Genomic DNA, 15,898 nt, shown 5'->3' with positions numbered 1-15,898 from the left:
TATTTTCACCTCTGGTGTGTGGGAGGATATGCTCCCCTAGTGCTATGTAGAACCTATACATCGGGGCTAGTATGAACCAGCAGGCTGGACTTTGCAGTGCCAGCCTTGATGAAGTTAACAGATGTGCTTTGAAAGTGATCTGGTCTGGAGTGTGTGTTACATTTCCATCTCCTCAAGGATCCCCCCCCCCAGAATAGAAATCTTGTCTCCAAATTCCCTGTTAGGTAGACATTGTTGTTGTTTAGTCGTTTAGTCGTGTCCGACTCTTTGTGACCCCATGGACCAGAGCACGCCAGGCACTCCTGTCTTCCACTGCCTCCCGCAGTTTGGTCAAACTCATGCTGGTAGCTTTGAGAAAACTGTCCAACCATCTCATCCTCTGTTGTCCCCTTCTCCTTGTTCCCTCTATCTTTCCCAACATCAGGGTCTTTTCCAGGGAGTCTTCTCTTCTCATGAGGTGGCCAAAATATTAGAGTGTCAGCTTCAGGATCTGTCCTTCCAGTGAGCACTCAGGGCTGATTTCCTTCAGAATGGAGAGGTTTGATCTTCTTGCAGTCCATGGGACTCTCAAGAGTCTCCTCCAGCACCATAATTCAAAAGCATCAATTCTTCGGCGATCAGCCTTCTTTATTGTCCAGCTCTCACTTCCATACATCACTACCGGGAAAACCATAGCTTTTACTATACGGACCTTTGTTGGCAAGGTGATGTCTCTGCTTTTTAAGATAGCAGCATGGAAAACAGGGTTGGGGGACTTCATATATTGTTAGATTACAGCTCCCAGGATTGGGGATGATGGATGTTGTTGTCCAACAACATCTGGAGGTCCAGAGGTTCCCTATCCTTGGAAGGGGCTGGACATCTACCCTTTAGAACATGAGCTGCAATGTGTTCTGTTTCATATGTTCTGCAGTTGATTCCTGCTGTTCGAAATGGGTTAGCTGTGGTTCCAGCTAAGCCCTAGAAGCCCCAGAACTCTGGCAGGGATGCCCTCAGACTCTCAACCTTTGTTACAGCAAGCCCCTCTGATGTCTCTGCCCTATGTTTATCTTCCAAATTCCTATTTTCAGTACTTGTGAATGAGACTCTTCGCGGAAATTGTGGGTTTACCTTGATTAATTGAAGTTTTTCAGTCTATTAAGGCTCCAGCTGGGCAAGTGCATAAAGCTATTAGCTGTAATTTAAAGAGAAAAAGAGAGAGAGACCAAAAGAAAGCATGAACACAGTTTGATGTCTCCTATACATGCAGGTTGCTTATTGATGGTCCTTCAGGAGTTCACTTTGATTTTTATTATAACTACTTTTGCTCTTAAGAGTCATCAGCTTTTTCTCAAAAACCAGGGCTGTGATCTTTTAGGGGAGCCTCCATTGATTTTGAGGCACATTTTCACACTCCTTTTTATCAACAAGCAGATATCTTCCTGTAGATAAAAAGCCAAGTAATCAATATTAGAGTCTTTCCTTAAGTGAGAGGATTTATTTTGAGACATTCTGAATGGTAGTTTGAGGGAACTTGTTTTCCATGCTGACTAAAAATGTAATTCAGATAAATTTATATGCAACAGCTTTTTCTTAAGCCGTGCTGACATACTGAACTGTTTGATTCCTTACCCAAGAAAATTTTCTTTAAAGGCATAGATGAAGAAACATAAAAGGTCAGAAGTTGATGCTAACTTTTGAAATGTAGAAATTGCAGCCAAGAACAGTCATAGTTCAGATTTGACTGGAGTAGATATGGGAAAATTCCTCTCCTGGGTGTGCTGAAATATTTTGCATTTCTGAAAGATCAAAAGTGTTCCTACTGAAAGGAGACAAGCTTAAATGCAAGGTTTAAATCAGGAATGTTGGGACTTGGAATGCTCTTCCCATTTTATCTGGCAGATTTAAAGAAACCACTTGCCAAAGGCATTGGCTTTTCTCTTTTAAGAAACAGCCAACTGGTAAATCTATCAGTTCTGGTCTTTACAAAATTGTTTTGATAACCTATATATAACTGAGCATGAGAAACATTCTTACAAGAGTGGGAAGAAACTGATGTTCTATGATTTAGCAGCTAAAGCTCTAAAAAGTTATTTTCACAAGAAACAAATCTGCTCATTTTAGCCAAACGCTAGAGACCCAAGATCCCACATTTAAAATATATAAGCCTTGAAAAGACCTGTATAGAGAAGTTTTTAAATGTTTTACTGTGTTTGAAGGGCAACCCAGTCAGATGAGTGGCATATAAATAATAAATTTTTATTATCTTTATTAGTATTGGTATTATTAATGGTTGGGTTTTTTTGGGCAAAGTTTCCTCTCTCTAAAATTGGAGAAGTAAGAATTCTCTTGGGAAAGTGACAATTAATGGAAAAAATGCATAGTTTGCACCAAATGACTGCTATTTAAAAATAGTAATGGACCTAATGGGTCATACTTTAAAACTTTCACATTAATGTAGTGTGTTTTGGTTGTTTGTCAGCAACTTGACAGATTATTGGAGAAGATGCTTGAATATATTTGTTGCTTCCTACAGGACCTCAGTGTGTATTTTTTTTAACTGATGTCCCTTAAGCAAAATGCTCGTACTTTATATGAGACTATGAACTACTTCAAAAAGTTTATCTGCATAAGTTTCAATTATTTGTCCCGCCATTCCATTTGTAGCGAAGGCTATTACTATTTTATTTATGTATGTGTGTCTATCTTGCAGTCAGAGAGTTTGACAGAAATGGTATATGTTGGCTAACTTCTTTTTCTTTTCTTTTTTGCAAACTATCTGCATATCTAGCATAAATGCCCTTTTTTATTTACAATAGGTGACATCACCTTAGCTCTGTCAGACATGTAAAAAAGTTAGGCTGTAGTCACTGAATCTCTTTGACTGACAGATATATATAAAAAAACAGTGAATTACGTGAGTTTTCCCAAAGCTCTGTATATGTATTTAGGTTTTCTGTTTGACAGTGACATCCATCACTACACCCATTGATTTTAAGCTCAACATATTTTTCCAATATTTTAGTATTGCTCTAATTTAAGAGCAGAAATGTCTCCAGATTAAACACCTCTCACATTTGCTTGCTTAAAACAACACACTGTTGGTTTCTTCTTCTTTTCTTTGGAAAGAAATGAATTCCTACTGGCTTTTGTTATTGTTGTTGTTTTGTTTCTAAACTGTCATTCATTTATTAGGACTAGCTAATGGTTTCATTCTAGCTCTGCTTACACACAACATCTAGTAGTGCATCTCCATCCTCATTAGAAGATACATTCAGCCAATTCATGAGGATGGTTGCATATCTACATAGACATTTTCATACATTTCAGCAACATGTGGAATCTTCTGCATCGCAATGGGCGGGTGTGTGTTGTTAATATAAAATGCGTCAACACTTTCAAAATGTTAAGCAGGGCTTTTCGTTGGTACAAAGTGAGAAGATGTCTTCTCGTCCCTGTCGAAACGCCATTCTTGACTCTACCTTCTAAAAGATATAATCCAAATGTATTTATCACAGACCCTTCTGTTAAAACTAGTCATCAACTAATCGAATGAGAAATACGCGCTCCTGAGACTTGGTTAGCGTAAACGAATGGGATGCTGATGAATCTTCAGATATAGTTTATCGCCTGTGACCTTGTTTTTGGAGAGCTAGTTGCCTAGGCAACTCAGGCCTCCCTCTGCCCATCTCACCACGGAAAGGGCACTTCTTTCCATCCCTCCCGAGTACCATTCCCATGCATATGATTGCCAGTAATCGCATGTTGCTTTTCCGTAACCTTTAAAGTCCTAAATGGCCTTGACTGTAGTTACCTCTGTAAATGTCTCCCCTGTTATCAGACTGCTGCACACAAAGATTCTCAGAGGAAGCTCTGCTCAGAACCCTTTCAGCATCTGAGGTCAAATCGGTGGCGACAAGGGATAGGGAACACTCCATATTTGGATTTTCTTCCCCAGAGAGGCTTTCCAAGCCAGCTCTAGAAACTGGCAAGCACATTTTTATTTCAGTAAGTTTTAGGAGATTGAGATGGAGAGCTATCTCTTGCTGTTTTAAGGCTGTGTGTGTGTTAAAAAGGATATAGTGTGCTAGTTTTGTTGTTTGTGTTGTCATGAGCAGACCTGAGGGTCCAATGGTCCCATGTTGGGGGGAAATATATGACCTAATGCAGGAGTAACAAACCTCCTCTCCCTGCCCCAAGAGTCACATTCCTTTGTGCAAAGGTCTGAATGAGGCCTCTAGGCATGTAGAAGCTTCCTTCAGAAATTTCCTCTCAACACAGAATGATTGTGGGTGAAGCGAATGTACCCAGTGAGCAGGGCTGCCATGTTGTGGTATATATCGTTTCCTTATGTTGTATATATATTTTCCTTACGTGTTCAGGCTCAGTTCCTGAAGATCACTCATGAAATGTGCACATATGAGTGCATGTCTATTTCACCAGATCATAAGCCTGAATAATGTAATTCCCCCCCCCCCCAGGCGATGCTAAAATGATGTGACTTGCATGAATATATCCATTACTCTAAAGGAATAGTTATACCTAGGACATTCTACAGAGTCGTGGTTTTGTAGAATGAATTCACTTGTACAGTGTACATAAACCCTGCCCCGCATTTCAGTAACCTGTTAAAATGTACCTATGATTTATTTAGCTATTACATAGTGAGGACAATGTGGTTAAACCTACAGTGCAGGCGGGCTCAGTGTGCTCAATTAAAAATAAGTGGGTATATGTATAATTTAGCTTGCACCTGATTTTTTTTCCAGAGAAACTATGCAGGACATTTTTACTTGAGCAATTCCACCAAGAACTGGATCTTGAACAATCTCATTGTAATGAATGGGATTTGTGCAAGAGCAGTGCCAGTTTCAGATTAGAGGGGCTCTTGCATCTCCTTAATCTGTTGCACAACATGGAAAGAGAAATCAGTCATTGTTCTTGACATTTTTTGGTACTCCTTGGAATGTGGAAGTGATTTCACTGTTGAAGTGGTCAGCTTTCCTTGGGATCCTGGTAAACATTCTCAACCTTGACACCCACCCCTTGGACTGGGCAATAGGAATGGCACCGCTCATTTTTCAATATGATTTACAGAGTAGAAGTTCCTTTTGACTACAATCCTAAAAACAATTTTCTGGGAGTGAACCCCATTGAACACAGCAGACTTCCCTTTTGAGTAAAAACACCTAGGATTCTACTGAAAGTGACTTAAATTACTTTTGATTGGACCACCCCCCCCATCCGCTTATTCTATTAATCACTTGGTTCCCATGTCTTATATTTAAATAAATAAGTCAATCTCTTGCAAAGTCTTTAACTGATTAATAATAATAATAATAATAATAATAACCCCAGAAAAGAAATGCTTCCATTGTCATCAATTCTGAATTGGATATAGTGTGCTATAATATTTTACTTTTGAATACAGTAAGTAATATAACTGCAATAGCTAATGCAGACATTCAAATACGATTAGATAATTAGTACATTAATCATGGCATATATGTACACACACACCAGACAAATTTCTTCCACGGCGTAAGGGTCACCAGTAAATCTATATAATATGATGATGATTACAAAGCTAGAAATTTTTAAAAAAACTGGTGTACTCTTCGATATCAGATCTTATGAAATACAATCTGTTCTGTCATCAGGGGCCCAGGGGGTTAATCAAAGCAAACCTGTTGAATAAATGGTAATTGAAAAGACTATATATATATATATATATATATATATATATATATATTCTCCTGGGTAATTAGGTTCATGAGATCATAGCTATCGCCAATAGCAATTACGAAAAATTGTTAAGCAAGGATACTTGTCAGGGGAAAAAAGGAAGTTTCTAGCAGAGTCCTCTGCTTCTTCTTAGATGTGTGAAAAAGAGCCAGCATTGTATTGTTCTAGGCATAATTAGCTTGGTTGGGGGAGGGCCAGAAATCATGAGGAACCATAATATCGGTGACATGGAAATGTGAAACAAGTTCACTTTTTATATTCGAGCTCTTAATTAACTTTGCCGTTGAAATGGTGAATGTATTAGCATTGTAAATTATCCTGGGTCCTTTGTGCAAAGTGGAGGAAAATTACGAAACCTCAAACTTCCATAGTATGTCTTTTGGAGGTGGAGTGCTGTGATAGACACGGCTTGCCTTTAAGAAACAACAACAACCAGCCAACAAATAACAAACATATTTTACTCTCCCCAAGGAAAGTAGAAAATCAGATGGGAGTCCAAAACATCTGGGGTGCACCAGTTCCCCAAAGGCTGATTTAAATAATCTGTCCTAGGAAGATTTCGCCCTGCATGGACTGTTGCAAGTCCCTCCTCGTCCCTTCAGCAGCCCTTTAGCTGTGTTTATAGCCAAAAAAATGGCTAGAAGCTGATGAGCTTCCTCATGTTCTTCTGATGTGGCAGACCAACAGTAGGTTTGCTTTCTTTTCTGGGTTTCATCTCCTCGCCTTCATCTCCTCCCTCCTTCTCCCACTTGACAGAACCCTTTATTGCAAGCATTTTGGCGTATCGTCTTATCCTGCTCTGTTCCCCCCCTCCCTTTTTTAATCCTTCCTCCCAAGTAGCAGGTGGTACAAAATAATCAATTTATGGACTGAAGCCTTTTCTCTCCATCTACCTAGCATATGCGCTCTGCACAGTATTTAGAGGGAAAATGCCCTCATATTTTGCATTCCTTGCTATTCTGTGCGAACGATCCAGATGGTGCAGCTTGAAAGGTGTGAACAATTCTTCTGTTCACTGAATCCTTTTCTTTTCTAAACTGCCAGTGGATGCATGAGGGGATATTAGCACCAGGGAAGGGGGGGGAGAGAGTATTGACTATTTACCCACACAAGAACCTCCCCCCATCAACTGCCATGATACTTTCCAGTCCTTTTTTTACTTTGGGATTATTGGCCATAAATATCGCTGCGAATAAAAAAGCCCTGGAGATGGTGCTGCTGTAAAATATAAGCGGACACAGAGGCTGAAGCATGGAAAACATTTGCAAGTAATTCTTGGTAACGGAACGAAAACTGTTTCAGGTCACAGACGTTGCCTAAGCATGGCCCCAGTTGTACTTGCCCCACAGTTCAGAAAAGGGGTGTTGGTATGTTGGAAAGTTTCGGAGGTGAAATAGGAGGCCATAGCACAGAGGTCCTCCAACCTGCCGATGGAGGCTTCCAGTGGTGTCCCTAGGTAGATGCCTCAGTCTCCAAGCTTTCATTCCTTTTATTTAAAAAAGCAAGTCTCTAGTCTTCCTAGAAAGAAAGCTGTAGAGCAAAATATGGAGATGCCTTATAAGATATTTCTGTGAAATGACAGTTGTGTATATATTTTTCTGGTACTGAGGAAAGTTTCCTATTGTTATTAGTCAGTTAATAGCATAACTGGGCGTCTGTATTCAAGAGAGAGAGAGAGAGATCCATAATAAGGGCCAACAGGACATAAGGGTGGTTGTTTCTCTAATGTTGTGCTATGCCATACTCTTTCATAGCAGCCATTTTGTGTTATGGCATGCCTCTTACGCAGCAGCCATTTTGTGAGTAGTACCTAGCACCATCCCTGTGCCCACTAGTCCAAAAATGTTGGTGACCCCTGCACTAGGATGTTCAAAGGAGGAAAGTTTTGTGCAGGGTGAAGTCATCTCCTGCTCTATCTATCTATTCATTCATTTTTCAAAAGTAGTTGGTGGGGAGGCTAATTTCAACTGCTGCCACAGTACGTGGGAGAATTTCACTGTTTCCGTTTGTGCTGATTCTCCAACACAAATTGTCTACTTTGGAGCTACTATTATAGAAAATAAATAATATACATATTATAGCCTGTATAGCCTGCCTTTCACCAAGGTCTCCCAGCCAGGGTACATTACACACAGCTTGGATAACGAATAAAACACTGTTGAGTTTAGCATCGTAAAGCCAACAATCAAAACCAATTATAAATAACAACCACTGCCAGCAAGAGCAGTACGGCAAGGGAACTTCAGATCTCATTCTCTACTCCCAAAAGTCTTTTTGTGACCCACAAAGGGGAGACTGGAAGTCCAGGAGATTCCGTGGAATCTTGTTTTTATGATTTATGTTTGATATAGCTCTGTAAAATTTTAATTTGAAAAACAAAATAAATAAATTTGTTTTAGAAGAATCAAAAGTCTTGAGGAAAAAGCATGTGTTGAAACCTGCTGTTGTAAAGCAGGGGGCCAGATGTACTTTGACTTGGAGAGCATTCCACGATTTTGGGGCCACCACAAGAAAGCCCTCTCTTGCACTCCCACCCTGCAAGGTTCTCGTGGTGGAAGAACTGCCAGCAGGGCCTTCTCTGCGCATCTTAACACTCAGGCAGATCTATATAAGATAAAGCAGCTGTCCAGACATATGGGCCTTGAGTGAAGAGGGCTGTGCCCCTGCCCACACCCATCAAAATCTTGGACCACTGCTAATCCCCTACTGTGGTCTGGCATGACATCCACAGGGCATCTGGGAGAAAAACATCCTGATGTTATGAGAAGGTGGGGGAGCTGTTTTAGCTGTGGGGTCTCATTTTGTAAAGTAACATATGGCTTTATAAGAATGGAAAAGCTATGGAGAACTGAAGAAATTTGTAGGAATAAAAAAGTTATGGAAAGCGTAAGAAAACAAAATGTGCCCAGTGGTGATAACGAAATGTGCTCTTCTGAAAAGTGATCTAGAGAAGAAACCTCTGTTTTCTTCTCTTCCCTCATCCCAGACAGTGCAGGGAATCACTGCATACTATGAGACAGTTTATTTATATACTACTTTTTGGCCCCAAACCCCACAAAGCAACAGTACGCATTAGGGATGCATTGGGAACCAGCAAGAGTCCTGCCAATAGCAGAAATGGCCGCTGCAAGCATCCCTCAGGCCTGTTTCCTTAGGCAGTGATGATTACTCTCAGTATTAGGCCTGGCAGAAACTTCGCTCATCCTGAACAATTTTCGTATCTTCTCTTGCTAGCACCCAAGCAACATAAATGTCTTATCAGAACTATGGTGGCTGTGTGTATTGCCAGCCTATCTCTAAAAGAAGACCTTTTTACCATATATAGTAGTAGAACGTGGTGGTTGTTCTCAAGGCAATGCTGTTTATTATTTGTTATGCAAAAATGTTTAGTGATTGTAAGAGATTTCACACAACGCTGCTTTACCACCCACCACGCCCATGGTAGAATATGGTTCAGCATGCTGTGGGCAATTCAATATTTCCAAAAAAAACAAAACCCACATTGAGGGATTTTTTTTTTAAATAGGAAAACTTTTCTAAATAATTTGATAGTTCATAAGGAGAGATCGGGCATCAGTCCCAAACACCAAAAGAATAATGATTAACCCCATTCTATTTATCTTAAAACACTGGCACGGATTCTGTTTTGTGCATAAAGAACGTGATCGCCACCTAGTGGCACTCAAGAAGTTTTAAAAGCTATGTTTTGAGGAGAGCGGCATTTTATTTTATTTTATTTTATTTTATTTCTCCAGAGAGCCATATGTCCTTTGACAACAGTGTTTGAGCTGTCCTGTGCTGGCCTAAGATTAAACATTGTGGATTATATCTTATTGTGTTATAATTTTCTGTTGTAATTAAAGATAACATTCAGCTCAGCAGAATATACTTAATATTAGAGAGAGAGAGAGAGCGCCTGCCCCTCATACAAAATATCAGGATGGTGTACAGCAAAAAATAAACAGGGCTTTTCTTTAACTGAAACTCTCTGGAACTCAGTTCTGGCCCCTCTCAGGTGGGCGCCGTTGCCATTATATCAGAATAAGTATGGTGGTCATGCTGAGTTCTGGAACCTCTTTTTCTAGAAAAATAGCTCTGAATATAAATGCATCCATCATAAGCTTTGCAGATTCCGCAGAAAAAAAGCAACACCAAAAAGCAATTTGTATTGGATTTGAATAAATGCTGCTGCCCATATATCAATTCACCCCAGTATTTCAAAATTCAATAGCCCTTTTTTAGAATGGGCCAGACATTGTATTGCCGTGTGACTTGGGAGAAACACCAGGCTGACTCGCCCTGCCCTCGACGTTGCACATGGCAGCTTGCCCCACTCCCCGGTGTCCATGCCTGCAGCTTTGTCATCCCAGATTGCATGGAAGCCTTCACATGTACTGCTGTACCCATAGAATTATAAAATTGTAGAGTTTGAAGCAACCCTGAGAATCCTCTAGTTCACCTCTCTGCAATGCAGTTGTTCCATACAGGGATCAAACTTGCAACCTTGGCATTATCAGACCATGTTCTAAGCAACTGTCAGGCTTCGGGGAATGCAACTTTCAAGTATTTCTTTAGAAGGGGCCTAGGTATAGGACACGGGTGGCGCTGTGGGTTAAACCACAGAGCCTAGGACTTGCCAATCAGAAGGTCAGCGGTTCGAATCCCTGCAACGGGGTGAGCTCCCATTGCTCGGTCCCTGCTCCTGCCAACCTAGCAGTTCAAAAGCACGTCAAAGTGCAAGTAGATAAATAGGTACCGCTCCGGCAGGAAGGTAAACGGCGTTTCCGTGCGCTGCTCTGGTTCGCCAGAAGTGGCTTAGTCATGCTGGCCACATGACCCGGAAGCTGTACGCTGGCTCCCTTGGCCAGTAAAGCGAGATGAGCGCTGCAATCCCAGAGTCGGTCACGACTTGACCTAATGGTCAGGGGTCCCTTTACCTTTACCTTTAGGTATAGGACATATTGATCTAAAACGTTTACATTTACACAGGCTACTAATGAGGTGTGGTGGAGTGGGGGGAGCGAGGTAATACGATCTAATGGCACTTTTAATGAGTGAGAAGGTTGGACCACCTTTCTCAACAGAACCACCTGCTCTGATAGGCTGAGGCTCTCTAGGCCTTAGGGCAGGGGGAGGGCGTTCTTTGCCATACCTGCTAGCTAGTATTTTTTTTAAGGGGAAATGCCAAGGACCGAACCCATAGCCTCTTGCATGCAAGTCACGTGCTCTACTGTTGGGCTGTGACTCCTTGATCTAATGATGAGTAAGATTGAGGCTGTCAACCACATTGCACGTCAGAATGTGCTGCATGTATTTTAATAACAATTGGGTCTATTCACTGCCGTACAATTCCATTTTTGTAAGCGTTTGGTGATATTTGCCAGACAATCAGGCAGTAAGTGGAGTTTGCAGATATTCCCTCAGCTGGTGCTATTATCTGTTTCAAGAGGAGCGGAACCCAAGCATTAAACATTTTCTCAGCTTTCAAATAGCGTGGGATTTGTATCTAGCCTCGTTACTGCAACCCAGCACTATGAAATTAGTGTAAGAGAAATACAGAAAGAACCAGCTGGAACTTAAGTACCAACTAGAGGTGCCTTGAAAAACACAGGTCTGGTTGCAGAGTTATAAAGCAGGGAGGTGAGGGATAATTTGACAGGCAAAAATGGGGTGCTGGAGGCTTCTGGTCCTCTGATGCGTTTGCTGCTGTAACTGCATGACTTCATGTTACTGCATGTTTCTCTTCAGTGGCAGGACCTTGGGGTTTCAAACTAATGAAGTGTGATGGAATGGGGGGCGAGGTAATACTTTGGTGTCCTGTGCAACACCAAAATTTGGTGGCCTCCCCCTTGCCTTTCATTCTGCCTCATAGTTGCAGCGTCCCCTGTGGTGTCCCTGAAGCCCCTCACCCAGTGCAGCAGAACCAGTCACGTTCCCCTAAATCTACTTCTGTTTTCCTGTCTGGACTCACTCTTAGCCAGACGAAATCCAGCTTCAGGGATGGCTTGCAGCGGGGGAAATGGTAGGAGGGGATAGGTTCATTAGCTATTTCTCCTCCACTTTAAGTCCTGTTTCACAGCTGTGTGGCAGATTAGCATTCCCAAAAGTAGGAGTGGTGAGTAGACCTATTGGAATTAAAGGGATGCGGGTGGCGCTGTGGGTTAAACCACAGAGCCTAGGACTTGCCGATCAGAAGGTCGGCGGTTCGAATCCCCACGACGGGGTGAGCTCCCGTTGCTCGGTCCCTGCTCCTGCCAACCTAGCAGTTGGAAAGCACATCAAAGTGCAAGTAGATAAATAGGTACCGCTCCAGCAGGAAGGTAAACGGCGCTTAGTCATGCTGGCCACATGACCCGGAAGCTGTACGCTGGCTCCCTCAGCCAATAAAGCGAGATGAGCGCCGCAACACCAGAGTCGGTCACAACTGGACCTAATTCTCAGGGGTCCTTTTACCTTTACCTTTATTGGAATTAAAGGACCTAACTTAGTCATATTCAGTTGGTGTACTGCGAGTGAAAATATCACCCTGGGTCTACAATGTCAAGTCTAGTTAGTAGATAATGCTTGGCGCCTTTACTTTTCAATTAGATTATTAAGGGAGAGCAAATAATGCATTTGGGTCTAGCAGTTTCAGTTGTAATAATCTTTAATTTATTTATTTTTAAAAAATTATATCCCACCCATCTGGCTGAGTTTCCCCAGCCACCCTGGGCAGCTTACAACGTTATATAAAAACACAACAAAACATCAAACATTACAAAACAAAATATCTAGCAACTTGAGCAGGGGTAGCGTCCTAGGTGACTGGCTTTCTCTTTTCATCATTCCTAATTAATTAAGCCACATTCATTCCTGGGTTTCTCCTTTCCCAAATAATTGCCAAAATGGGCAGCTATATAAGTCCAATCTCTTCTATTTTACCTCCTAAAAGGAATCCTATAAATAAGAGATCCCACCACTCCCCTTTAGGAACTTAAATCTAAGACGATGCCAGTATACTTGAGACTCTTAGTCCTGGTCATTGGTTTGTTTGTTTTTCTTCTTCTGAAATTAAGTTTCCTACTTCAGAGATAGTCCCCACCTCTACCCCCTTTGATGGAAAATACATTTGTGAAATTTCAACCTCCATTTTGTCATGTGCAACGCAGGGAAGGCCTAAAATGTCTGTCAAGAGAGGAAGTCTCAGCATTCTCTCTTTGGAAGGAAATTAAATGTAACTCTGTCACCTTCCCCAGGATATAACCTCAAAGCAGTTATTATCCCCAAGGTTATCCTGTGCGCTAGGAAGGAAAGAGCACAAGAAAAGCGATAACAATTTACTGGAAAGAAAATAGTGGGGATGGCAGGAAGAGAGGGAGGGAAAGCTGTGGTGGTTCAGTATTCTCAGACAGGAATCTTCCCATTTATTTAGAATTATTCTGTTCATTGGTGTCGTCATTCAAGCTAGATGAAAAAGTATGTTTCTTAAGTGTCCGTTTTGTATTGTTCTTTTGTTTTTGATTGCTAATACTACTACTACTACTACTAATAATAATAATAATAATAATGCCTTTAGTAATGTTGGATTTTGACATAACACCAAGCCATGATTTGGTCTCTGAGAAGGCATGTGAGCCCAGTACTCATTCTTTCTCCCCTTGCCCTCCCACTCCCTCTTCCCCTTGTATACCGAGATTATAAACTTTTGTTGCCTCTTTGTGGCAAGCCACAGTTCGCCATTTATCTAAATAGGAAAAATATGTTTTGTAGTTCCCTACAAACCATGATAACAGAGCTTGGTTTGTGATCCTGGTTTATAAGTGATCACAAACCAAGGTGTGGTGTAGTGGTTAAGAGTGGTAGTCACGTAATCTGGGAAACCGGGTTCGTGTCTCCGCTCCTCCACATGCAGCTGCTGGGTGACCTTGGGCCAGTCACACTTCTTTGAAGTCTCTCAGCCCCACTCACCTCACAGAGTGTTTGTTGTGGGGGAGGAAGGAAAAGGAGAATGTTAGCCGCTTTGAGACTCCTGAAGGGGAGTGAAAGGCGGGATATTAAATCCAAACTCTTTTTCTTCTTCTAGATGAAACAACAAACTTTAGGCACAAACTGGTCCTGGAAATTTCTAATCTTTGTTTCCCAGGGAAGGAGAGGGGATGAAACTCAGAGCTCCTTTTCATAATACAGAATCACGGCTTAAATGTTTGTTGTGGAAAATGTGTTGTGCGGATTGGTGTGTGGTAAATGTCTGTTCACTATTTTCCATCAACGCTGATGAACCCTAGTGAGTAGAAAAAAGTTGTAAAAGCACAAGATGTGAGTGAGGAATTATTAAACCAAACACTCCTGAAGATGTACATGTTTCAAAACCAATTATTTTGTATAACACATTACAAACCGTGAATAATTCCATTGTGTCCTGTTCCCCCCTAACCATCTATCCACTATTTTTCTACTCATATCGCTTCCTGAGTTAAATAGCAATCTTGCTTTAATAGTGGGTGTGAAAGAACACATCCAAAGGGTATGAATATTTGTATTCTAAAGAAATCTAGCATGTGTGCACATTTGGTTTTCCTTTTATACTTTTCTGTGGTGCACTTGATCTATGTCAGGATGCAGAGAAAATAATCTGACCCTCTTTCCCCCCGCAGCTAGCAAAAACCAAGTGAAATTTTCTGCTTTTATTATATTCATTTTTCTTATGTGAGGAAACCATGTTAAATCATTTGCTTCTTCATATCCTTTGAGGCTAATATGGGTTTTATTGAGGGAATCGGGTCCCCCTATTTTACCCAGGGCAGTTATTGAATGTCCTTTTCATTAAAATGGCTTTGTAGCTTTGTTTTCCTCAGAACCGAGCACAAATTTGCAGTTGCTTTAGAATAGTTTCTCCCATAGAATAAGAACCATATGAGAAATGAAAGTACATTGAAAAGACTATGTCCCCCTGTGTTACTTGCTGCCATTTCCCAGTGCTTCTCCACACAAATTGAGGAGTCAGCATGGAGTCTTTCTTAATGTGCCACCTTTATTGCTAATTAGAATGGCTTTATCAGATTTTCAAAAGAGCCAGTGTGGTGTAGTGGTTAAGAGCGATAGACTCGTAATCTGGGGAACCGGGTTCGCGTCTCCGCTCCTCCACATGCAGCTGCTGGGTGACCTTGGGCTCGTCACACTTCTCTGAAGTCTCTCAGCCCCACTCACCTCACAGAGTGTTTGTTGTGGGGGAGGAAGGGAAAGGAGAATGTTAGCCGCTTTGAGACTCCTGAAGGGGAGTGAAAAGCGGGATATCAAATCCAAACTCTTCTTCTTCTTCCTTTACAGGTGGGAGGGCTATATCAGTGCTGCCACATCAAATCTAGAAATCATTGCCAACATGTCCTCATTGCCAACATGTATGCAATGATTGCCATCATCTCCAGGGCAGTCCCGAAACTGGGATGTGTGTATTCCAGGCTGGACTCCTGGCCGAGTCACGTGACCTGCACAAGGTCATAGTCCCCAAAATGAGCTTTTTTTCAGGGCCGTGGTCTTGCATGAGAGCATGGCACCCAAAAACACATGTTTGGGGAACAAAGTGAGTTTGCCACTTCAGAAAAAGTGCTTTTGTCAGGGCGAGATCACACACAAAAAATGGGATGTCCTGGTTTTCCCAGGACAGTTATGGGGTTATCAGGCTGGGAAGTTTGGGTGGGTCAGTTTATTTATATGGGCAGTCAGAAAAGCAAAAGCAAGCAGGCTTTTAGCTGCTAGGTACTTATTTTGATATCTTGGCCAATATGTTTTGTTTTGCTTCTTTGAAGGTTTAACTTGGCGCACTGAGAGCAGATCCCTAATTTATGTCGCAGTCAGGTTTGCAGCAGATGCAGTTTTACACAGCTGTTTCAGACCTCCCAGAGGCTTATTTCCTCTGCTATATGGCACAGTCAATAGCTGGGGAGGAGAAGAATGATCACGCCCATTAAACCATAGTTTATATTAAACAATGGTTTATCATTGTGGGCCAAAGTATGAATGACAGACATGCATCTAAAACACTCAGGCGCACATTGGGAGGTCTTGCCTAATCAAGACTCTTAGATGTGTGCGCATATAAGTGTTCTTGAATGTACAGTAGCTGCAGAAAATATAAAAGTGCTCTACAGGCAACCATTGCTAACCTTTTTATTAGTTGTTACTGTTCCTTTGACAC

At 41.6% G+C, this 15,898-nt stretch overlaps 1 protein-coding gene across 10 annotated transcripts in view; it reads left to right on the top strand.

Annotated features, from left to right (window-relative positions):
- Positions 1–15,898, top strand: part of NALCN (sodium leak channel, non-selective) — a 191,064-nt gene that overhangs the window by 56,693 nt on the left and 118,473 nt on the right. Inside the window, exon 1 of one of the 10 annotated variants that reach the window (XM_083501007.1) lies at positions 5,724–6,414. The exons of 8 other annotated variants lie outside the window; for them this stretch is intronic. Coding sequence is in view for 1 of the 2 variants with exons in the window: in XM_083501005.1 (XP_083357131.1) it covers positions 11,725–11,746 (22 nt within the window). In the remaining variant the exon portion in view is untranslated. Of the gene's footprint in view, positions 1–5,723; positions 6,415–11,709; positions 11,747–15,898 lie in introns of those variants that run through there. One more of the 10 variants, XM_083501005.1, reaches the window with a different exon arrangement.

The sequence above is a fragment of the Podarcis liolepis genome (genome assembly GCF_965112155.1).
Source record: "Podarcis liolepis genome assembly, chromosome: 4".
NCBI classification, from domain to species: Eukaryota; Metazoa; Chordata; class Lepidosauria; order Squamata; family Lacertidae; genus Podarcis; species Podarcis liolepis.
The sequence above is the reverse complement of the archived record's forward strand: the minus strand, read 5'-3'. Positions and strand labels throughout refer to the sequence as shown.